The sequence below is a fragment of the Pithys albifrons genome, chromosome 9, assembly GCF_047495875.1.
Source record: "Pithys albifrons albifrons isolate INPA30051 chromosome 9, PitAlb_v1, whole genome shotgun sequence".
NCBI classification, from domain to species: Eukaryota; Metazoa; Chordata; class Aves; order Passeriformes; family Thamnophilidae; genus Pithys; species Pithys albifrons.
This window is the reverse complement of record NC_092466.1, coordinates 8820848-8841304: the sequence shown is the minus strand read 5'-3', so window position 1 is coordinate 8841304 and position 20457 is coordinate 8820848. Positions and strand designations below refer to the sequence as shown.

The following is a 20457-nucleotide window of genomic DNA, read 5'->3' as shown; positions in this document are numbered from 1 at the left end:
CACTTTCACTTCCGGAACAGGATGTGAGCAGAAGAAAATATATGGATTCCATAAATAAAACAGATTAAACTATTTCATACACTAGCATACATTTTTCCTACAACAATGTCCCCTATGAAGCTTTCAAGGTACTGAATCTTCTAGAAAAAAAAAAATTATTGAAATGTTGTCTGGTTCAGATTAACTCCTCCATCCCCCAGGTAGCACTGAGCTGCTTCATTATTGCTGCACCAATACTTTTAGTTTTGTTTTTAAAAGTATGATCTTTGAAATATTCACAGTGATTTTACATTATTCATTTGGACAGAAATATTGGGATAAAGCTGCAGTGAAGAGACAGTCAAGCATTAAAAATTTAGCCACACCTCCTCTACTTACACTTCATGATATATGCAGCCAAACTATATAACAATATATTGGACACTGAATCAAGTCAATAGAAGATTATTTCCCACCTGTATTCTGAACAAATCACTATCCTAAGAACTACTGTTACCTTTGAGTGCCTCATCTCAAATGATCTCGCTTTAATATTTTATACATTGTGCTGCCTGTACTAGATGGATTGGGTAAACAGCTCTAATATTTGGACAGAGACTTGTGGCCATGTATAAATTTATTGGGAAAAATAATTGTAGCAATAAAAGGGTGAAGAACCAGTCAAGCATTTCTGTGACTTGGCAGTTTTTCCACTGTAAAATACTGACTCAAACCAAAACCCATCACAACCAGGTGCCTGTTTTGCTCTGAGAAAATACTCATAGTGCTATGTTGGCATTTCTGGTCAGCACAGAGACAGAAAGCAATCCTGCCTGTAACAACCAAATCCCCTGAAGAGAAAGTGCCATGGGAGATTGAATTTCACACTGTGCCTTTAGCTTGGGTTGAACAAAGAACTTGAAACTACCTATTTAGTGTCCCTCAGTAGCACCGAGACTTTATATGCAGCTGCTCCCAGGTATTTTGGTTTCAGCCACTCCTTACTGCTCTGTATAATGCTGTATCTGTGTAATTCAGTAAGAGAAACTACTCCTCACAGCAGGCCAGGAGACCGGCTTAACTCTGCAAGCAATGCCTCTTCAAAACTTTAAAGTATATTCATATCAAATATCAGAAATATTATATATCATAAATTCTGATTATTAAGGAAAAATAAATAAGCAGCATTCTGGGTCCCTGCAGTTATAGAGTCCTTGAAAAATTAAAATATGAAATACAGAAAGATTATCAGGGGAACTGGGTTCATCCTTCTGCCACAAGTCCCAAGCACAATACTCTGCCCAACATTCATTCGCTGTCCCATCATAATGGGCTAATATCTTACTAACTATCTGCCTTGAAAATTCAAATTGCAAGGCATTTGGGACAGGGATTTAAAATTCTTTTTGTCTGTTTCCCAACCTAGAGATCTAATGATTGTTACTGGAACAATAATTAATAGAACAACAATAAATGGTATATACTACAATGCAGCTTAGAATTAAAGCAGTATCAGTACTTGCATATTTCTGCACAGAACAATGATAAAATTGCACATGCAATCAAATTACATTTCATGGTGGCATTAAATCCACAAGCAGCCAAAACTCAATTATCAGTCACTGAGGAGAATGGCAAAGAACTACTGGTAAGGCTCTATTGTAATGCTCCAAAATGTTCCATGCTGGTTTTTAGGTACACCTCCAGACAAAAAAACCCCTCTCATTCCTTTATTTTCTTCTACTGACCTCCATTTTGTTTAAAATATTATTTTCAAACTAATAGTACAACATCATGTAACTATTGAGCAGAAACCACTGTGACCTCTACTCCACATCCCCTTAGACTCTTCCTGAGTTGGGACCACGTAGTAGTTTTCCACTGTAGGTCCAGAGACGAAACCTAAATCTACTTATAGGTTTGCTTCTCCAGGTTGCTCTGGGTGGATTCTTACAGTTAAATCATGGAGTAACTGAGAATTCTGCTTTAATGTCTAAAAGTTGTTAGAGATTACTTCAGTCTTCAGACTATTGGATCCTGTTGTAACAACATATGAACTGGAGAGAAGTAAATACCAGATGCTTCAGAAGCTGCTAAATTTCATAAAGAGCTATGGAGTCCTCATGTGTCTGTGCAATTATTTAAACCACAGGCCATAATTTAACTTGTAGCTTCAACATCCAAGCCTATATATATTTCAGCCTCAAGCTGAAGTCACTCAGCATGGTGCTGGATCTGCCTCAGAAGCTGCATGCATGAACTCTGGCTCTTTACTGTGGTCCCCAGTTCTACCAGAGAGTCACTTTTTGGAGAACTCATTCGGCCACTGCAGTCCTCTTTACCTGCCAAGGCAATGGGTCTGATAATCTGGGATGATCAAAAGTAGCTTTCAATGCCACCTCTGTTCCAGCTTCTTTTGAAAATCCAGCTTCGACATATCCATACAGAGGTCTGTGGCAGATTATTGGTTGCAAAAAATACTACAGACTTTGAATGAAAGTGTTCATGGATTCAGTTGCTGGCTGTACCCTCTTCACATTCATTGCTACTGGGGTGTAAGCCTATTGATGAAAATAGGGGCTAAATTATTTGCCAAGTCTTTTGAAGAAAAGAATTTCTATTATTAAAAAGAAGCTCCCTCTATTGCCCTTTTCTTTTTGAAGTCTCCTTTCCACCCAATCTCTCAATAATTTTGCCAGTAACTCAGAGTTTCTGAATTAAGTTCTCTCATAGTGGCAAGTCATGAACTCAGGCCCAAGCAGAAGTCAGCCACCAGCAGATTCATCACCTTTGGCATTCTCACAGCAGGAAGCACACCCCAATCTGAAAGAATTAAAGACAAGCCCTGGCAATGGATTGTTGCAGTCAATTTATCACGTGTTTCTATCACTAATCACAGCTTTAAGCTACATGGGCAAAACAAGGGTCACCCAGTTGGAGAAATGCAGCTCCAGCTGGCTGCTTTCACTCTGAGTCAGAGATCAAATCAGAAAGGATGAACCTGAGTGTATCCCCACTTGGTGTACAGCAGGAAAGGTATTTAAACAGCTTTTTGTTCTTTCTTCTGCTTTCTACAACTCTGCAGAAGTCATAGCTCTAACAATAAATCCCTTCAAGCTGAAACACACTGCCTTAGCACATGTATTTATGACAACTACAGAAGTACCACAGAAAAGATGGATGAATTGTGGTTGGTTTTTATTAAAAAGAAAGCCCATATGTCCAGCAACATTCATGCCACAGACAGCAGAGGCAGTGAAGAGGAATCAGCTGTGATGCTACATGTGTACAATACATCCTAATGGTGTGATCTAAGCAATTGCTGTGATACACATATCATGTCATCAAAAGAAAAATTTGTACCTAAATGATGACAGTTAATAGGAAATGTCAGACATTCTTTTTAGTTTTTCCTATAATGATAGAAAAACAACTTTGAAAGAATTACTTCATGGAGCCAATAGTGATGCACAAATCATGTCTGAGAAGGACAAAAGCAAGAGGTATTCTGTAACCATCCATTACATGGAAATACTTCTACAGGATTATAACATTTCCCCAAGATTCTTCCTTCTCGGTATGATGGAACACATTCTGTTTTACATGACCAAAACCTCCCCTCAGAAACAGGAGACACTGGGGAGCATTTCTGTTCCTAAGGTACCACAAGCATAGAGACAAAAAAAATCCACATTTTTCTTTAAATGAATAAAGAAAACCATTATCTTCAGAAGCTCCACCGGGAAATCAGCTTTCTTCTCAGAGTCTGTATATCGAAGAATTTCATGTTACAAACAAACCATCCTCCCTCTCCTGTGAATGGAATAAGCTGGAATACAGTTCTGCTTCCCACTGTATGGAAAGCAGCCACCTGCTAACCTTTTTGGTCTTGAACTACTCTCTGGAGCTACTGTTTTGCATCCTCGGAGGGCAACAGGATTGCAGGTACCGTCAGTGTTGCTGTCAGCTCTCAAAGCCTTGAGGTCTGTGTATGCAGAGTGGGGCTTATTATGACAAAATGTAGCTGCTCAAGAGCAATCCAACTGTGTGGGATCTCCAAGGGACCAGGACCATCCTTATGCTGAGTCACTTCCAAGCTTTAACTGAGATGATGAAAATAAAGAGATCAGATTTTTTCAAAGAGAAGAGAAGTAGGATTTGATCCTACTGAGCATTATGTAGGATTTCCATAGGATTATTGTCAGTGAGAGCTGAAAAATCAGGCCCTTAGTAAAATAACTCCATGTTGATGCTAAGTAAAAATTGTTTCAACACTGTAGAAACAAACCCACACAAGCAGCCTCTATGAGCATGGGCTTTCAGTTTGCAGAAGTGAATGCTATTCATTAAGAAAAGTCTAATCATCTGCTTTGTTACCATGCATTAAATAAGGTGCAAATTCAATTTCCTGTTGGGGTTTTATTTCTTTCTTGTATTTCTAAGCTTCAGAGAATAATGGTTCTGTTCTCAAGCAGAGAAATATTCATGCAACAGTTATTCTTAGGGCATAATGGATCTCTTGTTTGGAGGTAGAAAGGAATTTGGCAAAGTCTCAGTTTATCACTTACATCCAAACAAATACACAGGAATAATCAGTTTCTTTTTTTTGTGTGTGTGTGTGTGTGTAACAGTTCAACAAATCCTACATAGATGAAAGCAAGGTTTACATTCTTATTAAAGTTTAAAGATTCTGCATTTCAAACGAACTAAGTCTTTCTCTGCCTTTTAATCCTTGTATCAATACTTTTCTTGATGGCACAAGTAATTTAAAGACTGAATATACATTGAAGTATCATCAGAAGACCACGTGAGAAGGATAAATCTCAGAAGCTGCAGCACAACCACTGCAGAGAGATTGCAAGGCACCATTAGGAAACAGAAATCCTGATGACCATTTGTCACACTCCTGTCACTGGGGACTTTTTTTCTGTCATACACTGATGAGAGATATATTTTGATTGAAGCTATTTGGAACTGTGTCCAGCATTTCCAGTAGTTCTAGAATCTTTTCTCATTTCAAGAGATTGACTTTAAAAACAACACTGGGAAGTCAAGAGCTTTGTGAACATGGAACAGATACAGGTGATATTAAAATCTGCTTTGTTATCTAGTCATTATGTAGAAGTAAAGTTTATAAGCTAAAATACCTTCTAAGTAAAAGATGAGATTGCATTTCTCCCCTCTTCTCCTAAACTGGTCTGAGATTCCCTTGGGAAGCATCCTCAAGCCTCCAGCCACGCCCTTCTCCTCCCTTGAAAAATCTGAACCCTCCATTTCAAGGATTCTTCCTGAACGACTCCTGAGTGCCACTGTCATTATGACACAAGTAATTCTCAGTGGGGTACTTGAGTGAAGCCCCTGGGCATTTAATGCAAGCACTCACTCAAATGAAACCAAAAGTGATGTCGGAGTTTCAGATGAGCTCAGTTTCAACTCGAGCAACTTCCCAATCAAGGCCATGACACTGCCTTCAGTCTTCTCCTTACCACAGGAGATACAAACAACACTGGACAGGGAAATGCTATATCTGCACCTATGTCAGTGTTTCCAGCAACCCAACAGCCACCAGCTCATATCTGGGACCAACAGCAAGTAAACAGCTGTGTGTAATGTAGCAATGTGACAGCTTCCCACTTCACTGCTGAAATATCAATGTTTCCTGCACCAGGATGGAAACAATGGCAGGAATCATTGAACCATTTAAAACACCTTTCACATTGAAGTAAGCACGAGGCGAAGATCAAAGTCATTTACGGATCTGTGGGAAATGAACCTTGAAAAAATGCAATCAGTGGAAAAATGTCAAAGTTTAGCCTGGGAGAGCTTGACTGTAACTATCAAGATGAGAGATCTCTCGAAAAAGATTTTAAATAAGCAAATCAAGGATGAAAGAATAGAACAAAACCAAACCTCATCCAAGCCAGGCAAATGAAAGTTGTACTGACAACAAACCCAACCAACTTCCCCTGATCCCATAAGGATGCTCTGCCCCACTCATCAAACACCTGTACAGCATCCTGCAGGCCCTGTCCTTTCAAAGGGATCCAGAAGCTTTTTAAAATCTGACCTGTCATCTGTCAGCATTTGTCAACATCAGCCAAGTAGTGCAATTAATTTCATTTCCTGTCAAATGTTTGGTCACTGAAAGAGACTTGAAGCCCAGCTAAACTAGGATCAGTATCAACCAATTGTCATTAATAGTATTCGAACCCAAGAGCAAAACAAGGAACTTCCTCACAGAATCACAGAATCTTCTGAACTGGAAGAGACACACAAGGATCATCGAGTCCAATTCCTGGTCCTGCACAGAACCATCCCCAAAAGTTACACCATGTGCTTGAGGGGGTTGTCCAAACATTTGAACTCTCTCAGGCTTGGTGCTGTGACCACTGCCCAGGGGAGCCGGTTCAGTTCTCAGGCTCCATCTGGGTGAAGAGCCTTTTCCTAATACCAAACCTAAACCTCCCCTGACAACTTCAGGCCATTCCCTGGGGTCCTGCCACTGATTAACACAGAAAGAGATCAGTACCAGGCACTCCTTTTCCTCTATTCAGAATGGGAAGAAACTGAACCTGAAGTGAAATACCAGTAGGAATCACTGCAAGAACAGGCTTGGAGACACAGCAGCTAAGATATGCAAATGAAGAAACAGCAATTACTGTCACAGCTGCAGCTGAGCCTTGCTTTCACATCAAGCTACCTGAATGGATGAATTCACATCTGAATCCCATTTCCTGACATGGGAGAAATCTTAACCTCTGCTAGCTTCCCAGAAACAACAAAATTCCATTTCTACCTGGATTTTCTCAACTGTTCAAACCTGATTTGCTTCCTTAAACACGTCCCTCCTTTGGTCTCCCTGCACACACAGAAAACAACATGCCCCCCTTTTCATTTTTTCACTTTATTTGTGTACTAATCTCTTCAACAACAAGTACATCTTTTTCATTTTCACTCTTGAAATCTCAACTTAATCTTCCTCATTTCCTTTTGTTGGACTTTCTACCATGGATGAAGGATGCAGAGTTATAATTCTCCAAGATCTTTGGTCAGATCTCCAAAGTCCTGACCATTCAAACCAGGATACTGTAACATTTCTGTCCTTTTTGTTTGTATTTTCCTGTTAGAGCATTTCAGCCCCGTATCTTCCAAAGTTTTATATTTGAATGGCTAGAAATGCCCTTTTCTTCAAATGAAAGCCAAAGCACTCAGGTTTAGGGGAAAAAACACAAACCACAAACACTCTTCATAAAAATAGAACAACTCAATAATGTTAAAAGGCTGTTTCAATAACCAAGCTGAGGAGGGGAGTTCACAAGGAGAATCAAGGTGTACTGAAAGAGAATTACAAGCCTGGAGAGCTTTTAAATAAAGAAGACTCTTTTGTTCAGCAATTCAGAGCTTCAAGTGACTCCATATAATTTCCCAGTGCTCAGGAAGGAGCACATTCTATCTACCAGTTATCACGTCCACAGATCAGTTCTCTGTTTCAGAAGTATTCATGGAAATGCAGAGACCTCTTCAAACCCTGTACAGGATATCTACTACTGGGGTGTCCTCATATTTACACTTTCCACCCGCTGACACAACTATTTATAGCAGTAACTACCCAGCAGCCAGTTTGCAGCCTCCTCCTGCTGCCACTGAAGGAATCTGATGACAGATCAAAGGTCAAAGAGCTAATGATTTAAAACACATTCCAACTGTTGATATAGTGTCTGCTTACATGACCCTAACTTCTTCCCAGTCCTTCAAGGGAGGAAGATCCAGTTCAAAGTCAAAATCTAAACTTAGGAACCCTCCCCCCCTTCCCTGTCAAGCTCACTGAACTACAGATGATGTAGCCTTGAAAAGTCTCAAAAAACCCCCTCAGACCTGTGCCTGGAACCTAAACACACCACAGAGGATTCTGGAAGTACATTTTGATGTGGGCTTTCCTAAAAAAGGTTGAAAGATATCTAACTCAAATGAGAAAAATTAGCACATTTATTCCATAATTAAGAAACTGCTTTATGGTGATTTATAACAATGTTTTAATAGAAACTAGAAGTTTTTTCTCTTTGGAACACTCCAGGTTTGTGGAATGCTTCCTGGATGCCAAGACTTGGCTTGGCCTTATAATTAGCAAGACTATTAGCAGGTAATTGCCTTTTGATATTCGATATCACTATAGCACGTAAAGCATTCATACAAAGGGAAACTTTTCCACCTGGCATACCTTAATCAAATTATAGGCCTTTCTGCCACATAGCTCTGGCCGCCCCATCCTTGGCAGTGGTCAAGGCCAGGCTGGATGGGGCTTTGAGCAACCTGGTCTAGCGGAAGGTGTCCCTGCCCATGGCATAGGAGCTGGAAGTAGGTAACTTTAAGGTCTCTTCCAACTCAAACTGTCCTATGATTCTATGATAGTGAGGGCTAGAAAACTTTAGAACACCATCTATATTCTTATGGCAGGACTGCTTATTTATGAGATAATCTTTTTTTCAGTTTACATTACCATATGGAAGATAACTGTGTTTTCCAATTTATATTCAACACCAAGAACAGGAACACGGTCTCCTATTTGAAATATTCCCACCAAAATTATTACACTGCCTTGTTAAGATAATGTAACCTTTCTTTACATGTACCAAAATCAGGCAATGTAAAGTTTTACATTGTTACTATGAAAACTTAAAGCTTTTTCTGTTAAGCAATACAGTGTACTGAAATCAGCACTTCCCTCTAACCCAGAAGATGAATCACAGGCTTAATAATAAAGCCTTGTTATAGCAATTTTTGTAGCCTCAAAGTTTCCTCTCCTAGTACATGGAATATGGTAACATGAACTGTAATCAACTGACAACTGCAGAAAATTATAATTTGTATCAGATCACAATTTAAATTGAGATATTAAATTTTCTGCTCATGCACATTGTAATTTAGGGCCTGATCCCACACACACTTACATATGTAACAACATTGCAGTGAGTAGTCAGTTTTTCCAGAAAAGTTATTCCTGCACATACACAAAAATCTTTTTACTTCTTCATAAGCTACTAATTTAATCTTGCTAATGTTAAGGCTTATTAAAAACAAAACCAGTGCTGTCTCCAGCTCAATTGCTCTCCCTCCAACCTCCTCATCCAACCTTCCCTCCTCTCAGCCTGCTGCTTCCACTGCCTAGTAAACATTAATGTTGGTATGACGAGCAGTGTACTCCTAATAAAACAGAACTTAAGACTTATTTATCACCGCTGGAGGTAACGCAGAATCCAATTAAACTTGCATTTGTAACACAAACCAGTGTAAATCCTTAGCAAGGCAAGTGACTTTGTCATAAAACAGCCAAAGACAACTGCTCTGAATTGTGTTCTGAGAGCACTCCTAAACCTCTCTCATCCCTCCTCTGTCCATCATTCCCTTGTTAACTCCAGCTCCCAGTCAGCTGCTGCCTGCCTGGCATTCCTTGACTATTGGAGGCCGGCAGAGCTCACCTTCCTGAGAACAGCTACGCCATTTTCAGCGCTTTGTTTTTCTATCAGCTCTTATCAGGAGCCACAAATAGAACTTGCTAGCCTGTCCAGGCAGATAGGACATACCAGGGGGACACACGTGGCTCTCAACAGGCAGAGTCACAGGTAGCTGCATCTTATCATGGGGCCATGGGATCTCATCAGTCAGGGGAGGTTTTCCTTGTCATCTTTGTCAGGAAGCTGTTACTCTGTTCTGAGGAAGATTCCAGAGATGGACAGAGCACCAAACTACAGGGGAAAATGATTGTCTGATCACATTACATGACACATGAGCATGTCCTGATCTGGCTGATGCAGCACAGAGACTGAAGTCACCGTGTTCCTTCAGTGCAACAGTCACCACTGACATGCATGCCAAGCAATCATGGAGTGCCTGAGAGTCTCTGACATAACCTAGGGAAGCAGGATTACAAGCATATCAAATACACTTAGCAGTGTGATGTAAACACAAAGCTGAGAGCATGGATGGCAACAGAAAAAAGGGAATCACCTACAGAGAAAAGAACAGCATCACACTGAAACTGCAAGCATACAACTAGTGTGACAGCTTTGTGAGGAAATGGATTTTTTCCACATCTTCTAAGTCTATGGGTAAAAGTTTAAATACTACCAGCAGGTATGAAAACAGTTAGACAAGTACTAGCTTGTTCAAGTCTTTCACGCTGCAGATGTATGAACTGAAGTCTTAAGAGCAAAGTTTAGTATACAAAAAAGAGAAAGATAACTGAGCCACCTGTAGATGCAGCTGATGTATTCTGGTCCCAGTATCAGCTGTTTTCTTTAGCTAACAACATACTGTATAAATTGAGGGGGGTCAGACTCCACCTCCTGTAGAGGAGCAGTCATGTCAAATTAAAAACTCATCAGACTAAGAGGAAAAAAATCACTTACTTGAACAGCTGTGTCCCACTTGTATGAACCATATGGTCAGACAACATGCAATGTAAGTAAATAACTATATGGCTTAAACAAAAACTGCATTCACTTACGTAAGAGAGGCCAACAATAAAGAAGATCTGCAGCTCAGGTATAAAATTCAAAACAGAACTTGGAGCAACCTCCCATACACACTCCTTTCCTTTCCATGAAAGACAAATGAACACTAAACAGACAACACTCACTTGCTGGCAAACTCAACCAGTAAGGCACAGACTGAATGAACAGCACAAGAAAAGTCTCTTAAGATTCAGCACTGGCCCTCTCAGTTCGAACTGGAATGTGCAGACACTACAGCCAGCAGAAGCCACACTGTCACCACCTTCTACTGAACAACCAGTGAACACATGCAACTAGTTACCTTTCACAAACTCAAGTTTTCCTTAACAAGCTAATGATATAAATCATAGTTTCATTTCTATGATATTTCTATACCTCTCCTTTCTCTGATGATCTTCATGCAAACAGTCATGAGGTAGATAATATTACTGGATCTCTCCTGTGCTGTGGTAGGACTGAATGCAGAAGATGCTTCCCTTGTTCCACATGGGCCTGTGCATTTCTCCTCATTCTCACCTTTCATCCCACGAACTGTGGTTACTTCATTCAGCCAATGCTGCATTGTGGTTCATCAAACAGAAACCGTAGGAAGGAGTCAAGATTGCTCCCTGCTCCAGAACACCCATCTTCAAAGGCAATGAATTCACAAAGCATAGTTTTACAATTATTTAATGCTTCATTAAACCTCTTTTTTGTATAAAAACACAGTGAGTCTTTGTTGTGGTCACAGAGGGCTCAGTGGCATGAGCTGGAGCTGCTGAGAGCCCTTCAGGTCCTCACTCTATGCAATGGGCAGCGTTATCCCTATTCTCAAAGTGGCTCCACAGCCCAAAGCCTTTTGAAGAACCAGGGCTGACAGGAGGCAAAGCTCTTCCCGTCACACAGCTGCCTGCCATGCAGCTTCCTAACACACAACCAAACGGGGCTCCAAAACAGGCGAGGCCTCCATAAAATTGTGCATCCCAGAAAACTCCAGGCCATGGAGAGGGAGGCCCAGAGACTCAAAAGCATGCGAAACCAAGCCTAATTCACTCTTGGGGAAATATATGAAACTGTCTATATAGAACTGTATGAAGCAAATAAAATCGCAAATGGAATTAAAAACATCTAAGATTTTTTAATTATTATTTAATTCAGGTACAATTTTCTATTGATTAGCTTGCACTCTGTGTACAGTAGGAAAGAATAAGAATGAACATGTAAGTATTCAGAACAGAATGTGCTATTCCAAGTCTTTGAGCCAGCAGTGCCTTGGCAGCCAGGAGAGTCAACCCGGTCCTGGGGGATATCAGGCACAGCATCACTGGTCGGGTCAGGGAGGGGATTGTCCCACTCTGCTCTGCACTGGGGCGGCCTCACATGGAATAGTGGGGCAGTTTTGGGTGCCACAATATAGGAAAGACATTCAGCTATTACAGAGTGTCCAAGGGAAGGCAGTGAAGATGATAAAGGGCCTTGAGGGGGGAAGTGTGTGAGGGCACTTGGTGTGTTCAGTTGGAGAAGTGGAGGCTGGGGCAGACACCTCATTGCAGGTACAACTTCCTTGTGAGGGGCAGAGGAGGGGCAGGCACTGATCTCTTCTCTGTGGTGACCAGTGGCAGGACCCAAGGGAATGGCCTGAAGTTGTGTCAGGGGAGGTTTAGGCTGGATATTAGAAAGAGGTCCTTCCCCCAGAGGGTGGTTGGGCACTGAACAGGCTTCACAGGGAAGCTGTCACAGCACCAAACTTGGCAGAGTTCAAGAAGCTTTTGAATGATACTCTCAGGCACATGGTATGACTCTTAGGGATGGTCCTGTACAGGGCCAGGAATTGGACTCCATGATCCTTGTGGGTCCCTTCCAAATCAGCATATTCTGTGGTTCTGTGATTTTTAGTGGTAGCAAATTCATCCTCCCCCATCCAATAAAACCAAATGCCTCATGCAATTCAATTAAATTGTAGATGTTTGCATCATGCCAATTTCCCTGCTGCTTGTACATGAGTCAATCAGCCATTTCACCCCCTTTCTTTACCCTCCTTATCCTCAATCCTCCAGGTACTGAGCAAAGAGAGCATCTTTAACTGGTCCATCGCAGGAAACACGACCTCTCATCACTGGGTCAAGGTACACAAATAAACTCATTTCTAACAGATAAATATCAAGGTCTTACCTTTGCAGGTGAAGCATTTGATGTGAAAGTGTCTGGCCTGAACACGGAGAACTTCCCCTTTACATGGCTCCCCACATTTATGGCAGTGGATGACTGGCTTCTCAGAGGGGTGGTGAGGCTCCTGAGGATGGGCCACTGCAAGACAAACAGACAAAAAATATTTCAATCCAATAAGAGGAATATTTTCTCTGCTCCATAACTGTATTCTCAGACACTTTTCATCATGATACAAATATGTGTAGTCACATTTTTGGCTCATCCAAAATGTCACAACCATTTTATTTCAGTATAGTCTTTTCACAAACCAGTAGTTTAAGCCATTTACATCAACTTCTTCCTCTTTCCACTGAGGCTGCCATGGAAAGATGAGGAAAAACTCTCTCCATAGTTTCAGTGCCACAGAGTGTTTCAGAATGCCTACCATCTTCTTTCCGAGAACATGTGTGTGTGCAAGCCATAGGAGGAGCACACAAGGAAACAAGAACTGAGCTAATTTAATGCAAGAAAGAATGTAATCTAAACAAAAAGCAATAAAGCAAAGCCAAATCAAGTTCTGGAAAAGCAGATGAACCAGGCAGTCTGTATGAAATGACTACACTAAATATAAATTACTAACATCTAATTTTTGCTGCAGCAGAAACAATACCTAACACAGGGAAAACAATCCTGAAGAGAAAAGACAACATTATTTGTTTCTACTCCCATTAACTCTAGCAGAAATTCCTCTCTGAATGCAAATTAGAGATACTGTGAGCAGGCAGAAATTACCAAAGTATCTGCAATGTATTCAGGGATACACAATAACCAGGCTGTGGTAAGCAGCTGTCTGACTGCCAGTAGCAGAGCTTGGATGGGAACAGGACAGGTTTGTGTATTTCATTGTCCTAATAAAAGTTTAATTGCTCCACATTTGGCTTCTGTAAAACATGTTTAACTTTCTCTTCAGATGTGTCTTGTGGCAGTTTAGGGCCCCAATAGAAATGTATGGGTGTAAACCAGAGCAAGATTTAATCTCAGCTATACCATTTGAAGTGGAAAGTGTTACCCAAAATGTTCCCAAACAAACCTATGTTCCTTCAATTCTCCCTCCCACATCCCATTCTAGCAGCAGAAAGTTTTCCTCCTTCTAATATTGTTCTCAAACTAGTGGTACTCATCAGAACATTTTAGAGAAAACATCTCTCTACCCACGCTTGTCTTTTACCATTCCTGTCCTACTTTTCCTGGCCTGCAAAGGACTGAGTGCTGATACATCTACATCACTCTCACTGGGGAACATCTTCATCTTTTCATCTTGGAGTTTTCTGGATCTTTTCCTTTCCTGATCAATTCCTGGTATCACCCCTGCCAGGACGCTGCTGTTTTTCAGGTTGCTGCTTATGCAGCAATATAGCAGACACCTTGTTCATATGTGCTGCACCAGGTTCCTCCCCTTCTTCAATGAATTTCTAGGAATTTCTCACCCCATCGCTTCATGAAGTCTGTATTACTCCCCTTTATAAATGTCTTGGTGAAGAAATCCTGGTACCATTCTGTGTTATATAAATACAAGATTAATAATAAAAAGCCTTATATGTGATTAAGGGAGTAACAGCATCAAGAATAAAGAATAACAAATACTCTAAGTAATTTCTGTTATAAGTCCAGCCAAACTAACATGGCAGCTGTTATTTTGTTCTTACCACCACCACCACCCACACCTCCTGCCCCAAACTTCAAAGTAAATGGCTCAATTCTTCTACTCAAGCTCAAAGTTTTTAATACCTCCTCCTCTGGTAGCCTCATTTCAACTATTTCCCTTGAGCAGTTATTCAGCTCATCCTGGTGAACAGAAGCAGCTGGTGATGCCAAACAGTATTTCAATTAGCAGCTCCAATGAAGGAAGAGCCCAGTGAAAGCCTTACCTTGAGTGAACCTCATCTAATAGTCTGCAATGCGATACTATTTCTGGAGTGGAAGTTACCCTTCTTCCAAACAAGACTATTAACTGGTAACCAAGGAAATACATAGTTTATACAATGAGAAAGAGAGAGGCAAGGAGAGACAGAGAAGAGTGAGGGAGAGGGAGGGAGAAAGAGAGAGGGGAAGGAAAGAAGGAAGCAAGGAAGGAAGACAAGAGCTAGCAAATTAAATTATTATGAGGAAAATTCCCTCTAAGAACCAGACAGCCTGAGATGGGCCTGATGCCAACTGAAGAAAATTAACAGAATGGACTTTTAAAGTTGCTCACAAGAGGAACCGGATCAAGAATTTGGGGAAACACTCCCTGGGATTTACATGGTACGATGTGAAATCTGCACCAGCAACATTCTGGTTTCTTCAAGTCACAGGTGGAGGACACCCTGACATTCTGCACACCAGGGTCCAGAACTTCTGCTATTGATCTGAAACACAAGCCTTTGCTCTTTACAATAGAGTGAATAAATGTAAATAACACTGGTGCAGTGATGCAGCTTCTTAAGCCATTTAAATGAATACAGATACTGTTAGTTGCTATTTCCAGGCTGATCTCTTAAGTGAAGCTAATTATGGTGCTTGTCTTACTGGCCTTAATTTGGCATTGTAGGTCAAAACTGAGTATTGATTTTTGCCTTCCTGTAAGGAATTGCTTGTAAGGCTTTTCCTTTGGATATATGCAACGCACACAAGGTTTTCAGTCACAGAGGTGACCTTTTATAGTTACCAGTGAGGACAGAAGAGGGAATTGAAGAAACAGAAAGGGAAATACCTTTACAAGCAGCTTACTGAAATGTTTCTGACAGAAATCCAGCCAGATTACTGGACATGCTGGGTGTGAAAAGGTGAGCCAAGAGCCGGGTTCATCTCCTCACAGGGATTTCACATCTTAAGAGGGTAAATATATCAGGCTCTGTGTGCACCAACCCTCCCAACATCAACTCAGTGCTGGAGGATGTGTTCTCAGGCATCATGCACCAGCAGCAATGATGCAAAAAGGCAACTCTGGATCATGTCTAAGACAATAACAGACTCCAGACAGTATAATTAACAATAGGACATTAATTTAGGACCTGGATAACACAGATTTCAACCCTTGCTCCACAACAGGTATCTGGGCTCTTTGGATTACATCCTCTAACTCTAAAGGACAAAAGCCAGACAGTTAAATTCAGCCAAGGATCTACCAGCTTAAAATTAGGTTATGTGAATGCAACAGCACTGTTAACCTCGCCCTACTGTGAGAATAAATACCATGACAAGTTTCCTGGGCACTGGGATGGCAAGAGATGCATAAGCACTAAGACATTATGTCAGACAATGGTCACATATGGTCACATCCATCATATTTCTGGAAGCAGCATTCCTTGGAAAGCGAGTGAGAGGACAAACACTAACTTAAGGAGCTGTGTTGCCTTTAATGAAGTTCCAAATCCAAATATATCAACACTCTCTTGCAAACTACAAGAAATTAAAAGAACATAAGTTAACAACTTTCTGAGGGAGAGATGCTCCCAGAGCAACAGGTACTTTCTTCAGTCTTGGGGGTGATGGTTGCCTTCATTTCATAAAGTGCATACTTACAGCATGGGTGTGTAACACAAACACAAGTCAGGTATCTGCCAGTGGCAGAAAACCCAAGTGAGCTGATACTTGTCTATATGTAAATAAGTCAGATACCAGTTTAGCCCAACCAGTAAAACAAGTGCATGGACCCTTTTGTGCAAGACTAAACACAGCATATCTATTGGTCTTGCTCACATCAGCAAGGTACAAACACCTCCAAACACAATGGATTTAGTTCCAAACAAATGTCATTCCATCACAAGTATCTTGGCTACTAACTAAACTGATTTGTTAGCCGGCTCTAGTTAAAAAAAAACAAACTAGTGTAGTGTCCTCACTTGAACAAAGGGATGCTGGAAGCAGGCACACAGATCAAGCAGATGCAACAACTTCTTTGAAAGCTTAGCCTTCTTTTTATTCCTTCAACACATTTCAATATGAACTAGGAAAGTTACAGTACTTATAGAAGTCATAGCTGTCATAGTTTTTACAGTTTTACAGAGACTAACTACAAGAGATCATCAATAAAACTTTTCCAAAGTTTCAGGTTGCTTTATAACAGTTTTAACTTTTAATGCAGTTGGGTACTGCCTGAAGACTTTTTATATTCACGAGCAAAATCTCAGGTCAGAGACATACAAAGAACTTTTCAAGACAAGGCAGGTTGAGACTTCCACTTCTGCTTTAAGACCAGCTTAAGTGAATGAATAATGAATAATTAAGCTTTCTTAAACTCATTTAGGTTTCCAATAAGACAAATCAATGTCCATTAAATATCCAATTTACCCAGAGTAACACGTACATTGACTGGGACAACTGGGAAGTCTAGATGACATAATTTAATTCAGGGAGAAATAACAAGAATAGAAAAAATCAACAGATCTTCATCTGTGAGGAAAACAGTCTTTGTCACTGGAGTATTGGTTTGTGTTAACATCACTGAAGAAAATTACCATGATTTTTGTCATTCCTTATGTTCCCTTGTGAATCATGCAATGTTGATTTCATTACATTTTGCAACTGCACTATATTGATGTAAATTCAAAGCCACTCTAACAGCTTGAGAGGACTCGTTAGTGCATTTTATCTAAACATCTCAAAATAATCCCAAATCTGCAAGAAACAATTAAAAAGAAAAGGAACGAAGTAGGAAAGATCATTAAGAATCCAGTTTTCATGTGAGACATTTAGGGCATTTTCTGAGAAAAATGAAAAGACTTAACTTGCTGTGCAAAGTTTGGAACTGTCCTGTTGGGGTATTTTATGTACAGCAGCTCCTAGTACAAGGAGTCAATAGAAATTATGTGTTTTGTTGCATTAGCCAAAATAGCACCTCAGTTTCCTCACCAAAATATTTTGGAATGGAAATTACAGCAACTACGTGAAGAGTAATAGTTGTTTAATAAAGAAAACAACGAAAATAAATACTGCAGCCTTCTTTATTAATGATTCTCTCCCTGAACACAGAACTGTTAGAAATCAAAGACTTAATCTAAGTGACTCTGAGCTGCAGATTCTTGCTGGCAAAACTCCATGTATCTGCTGCAAGCCAGAAAGTGCCTTGGCTCTTTATTGGAAGTCAGAAAGAAGCTTCTGGGAAACACCTTGCCATGATATGCTGCAAGGCAGAGGTCACAGCTAAGAATGCTGCGTTCAGCTCTGCTCTAACTGCAGTAAAAAAGCTTCCTTTAAAATTCAAAGAAGAGAAGGATATGGGCTACTGCTCTTTTAAAAGTAAATTTTTTCCATTTTCCCATTTGCATGGATACCTTCACAAATAAACCTGAAACTACGTTCAGTCAACTCTAACCAAGTTAGAATGTGTAACTTCAAACTGTGCTAGGATATACAATTTCTATGACTTCCAGTTCCACCACCTCTGGGCTCCTTTGCACAGCACTGAGAACGTGCTGTGCCCATTGCAGCACAGGCAAGGGGACTCCCAGAATTCCAGCCAGGTCCTTTGTATCTGAGGAGTGGCCTGTCACAGACAGCATGCTCTGAATGTCAGCTTTCAACTGCCTGCAGTGTTTTCTTGGCTAAAGACTGAACTACTAAGAGGGAAAAATAAAGCACAGATGTAATGGTGTGAAAACTATTGTAAATTTTTTGCTAGTCTGTTTTAAATTTCCTTACTCCTTTCTTCTTTCAGGAATGAAAGCAAGGTGACTGTGTCAGAGATTGCCAAGGCAGTCAAAGCAACAAATCTTCCTACAGACAGCCCTCTCTGTAATACCCAACATGGCTTTGGAGGCTATAATTTTTTAAATTAATTTGCAGGATTTGCAGTTCCAAACTTGAAAAGTAATAATTCCCTCTGGCTCTGATGCTGCCCAGTGGCTGCACTGTTAGTCCAGCTGGGAAGTGGCTTGCCTGGGACAAGACAGGGGAAGGCAGGTGGGCACTGTGCACAGGATGACAAGCTGTGAAAAAAATCTGTGCTGGGATAAAAGATGCTAGAGAGACACCAGAGGATCAAGTTCAAGAACCAAATCTGCCTTATCACTTCTTCTCTATGCTCGGTTGTAAAGAGAGAAGTAATTTTCTCCCATCCTTTGTGTTTCTCACAAAGGTGATCGTCTGTAACCTCTGGTTTGTAAAACCCTTCTGTCAATGTCCTGAAGAGTCTCCAAGGAATTCCTCTTTTATAAAAGCCCAGCACAGTGGAGACTGGAGGAGTGAGTGAAATACCTATTTCAAAGAAGGGGTGAGAAATGCAGTGTCACTTTGCTTATCTGTAGACTTCGTTCTTGAATCTCAAATCTATAAGAATCCTATCAGCTAAGGTGACCAAGTAGTGACTCAGACTGAAACCAAACATCGCAGCTGTCAGGGACTGATAAAGGTGTTACTGCAGTAATCAGCCACAGGTATCAGACAGGGATCTCCGGGAATTCCAGGAAATCCTGGAAGGAGGCACTCCCATAAAGAGATACTTTAGTAGTTATCTTTTTTTTAGTGAGCTGCTTGCCTACACATGTATGAAAAGGCCTCAGGGAAAATCCTAGACTGTAGCTTGTATGTGCTATTGCCATTCAAATGAGATCTGAAGAATCATTACAAAGCTCCCTCTTCTTGCAAATTTCTCTGTATTACTCCTACAGTGTGCCAATTTGTCTTAAAACTATTTTTGTTGTCTATAGATACCCAGAGTAGCTATTTCTAAAACAAGGCAGGAAAAAAAACCCAAACCTTAAACTTGGTAGGCTTTTTCCATAATTTTCAAATGTTTTCTCATATTTTCCATAAAAGTGTTGCCATTTTCCCCTTGGAATTGTTCTGCTGCTGAAAACAGCAGATTCAAATGAGACTGCAGCAGGAATGGGAACAGCAGGACAGTATTTCTCTGCACCACAGAAGTGACTGCCCTCACTCATCACAGTGATGCCTGGCACTGACACCCGCGTGAGAGCACACCAGCTGATTACTACACTCCAGACACTTCCCTGTTTTACCTCGTACTCCTGTTTTCTGGGGTGTTGGTTGGATGCAAGTTACAGTTCAGTAAGTAGGGCGGTGCAGGACATAAGGCTGGACGATGAGGGAAAGGCATGAGAAGATGGATGGCATAGCCCATGTCTGCTCTGGGTTAGATCCAGAAAGAACTACTACTAATCCCCCAGTCCTCTGTCCCTGGTTTTACTCTCTACTTATTTAACAAACAGAAGACCTATGAAAAACTGATAGTTTTCTTATTTGTCCTATTTAATTATCACCATAACACAGACTTCTCAGCCTCAGTTCTGAACAGTACACCACAGCTAAGTATCCTCCAAACAGCACCTCCTGCACAATGTGGGGCTGACTACAAGGCAGGAATGAACAGACTGGTATCCATTCTCTCCACCCATCCTCCACATCTCTTGGCAAGTCCTGCAGCAACTAAAAGACTCTCACAAAATGCTAAGCAGAAGACATGGCACATGCTCAACCTAGAAATGGGGTGCATTGCTACCTTGAGAAATGGATTTTTTTAACAAGAAAAATAACCTATAAAGATATTAACAAGTTTAATTAGATAAAATAGGATGATAGATTAGGATAGTCCATAAGAAAAACATTTGAGAAAAAGTTATAAGTAAAGATATCAAACTTACCTTGCAAGAAAATAGGATGTAAATGTTTCAATATCAGAAACCAAAATTTAAAAACAAAATATGAAACATATATTTTTTGAGAAGACAACCGGTATTTAAATACTTTCCTATTTTTAGGTATGCATAACACATACATAGAGCTAATACCGCTAACAGAATGAAATATAAAAATTTAGAGCAACAAGTGCCAGGTAATA

General features: G+C 40.5%; 1 protein-coding gene across 12 annotated transcripts in view; it reads right to left on the bottom strand.

Annotated features, from left to right (window-relative positions):
- The window catches only part of ABLIM1 (actin binding LIM protein 1), a 195875-nt gene that overhangs the window by 90135 nt on the left and 85283 nt on the right, over nt 1–20457 (bottom strand). For all 12 annotated transcript variants that reach the window (XM_071563461.1, XM_071563451.1, XM_071563459.1 and 9 more), the window contains exon 2: nt 12642–12776. In XM_071563461.1, coding sequence (XP_071419562.1) covers nt 12642–12776 — 135 coding nt within the window. The remainder of the gene's footprint in view (nt 1–12641; nt 12777–20457) is intronic.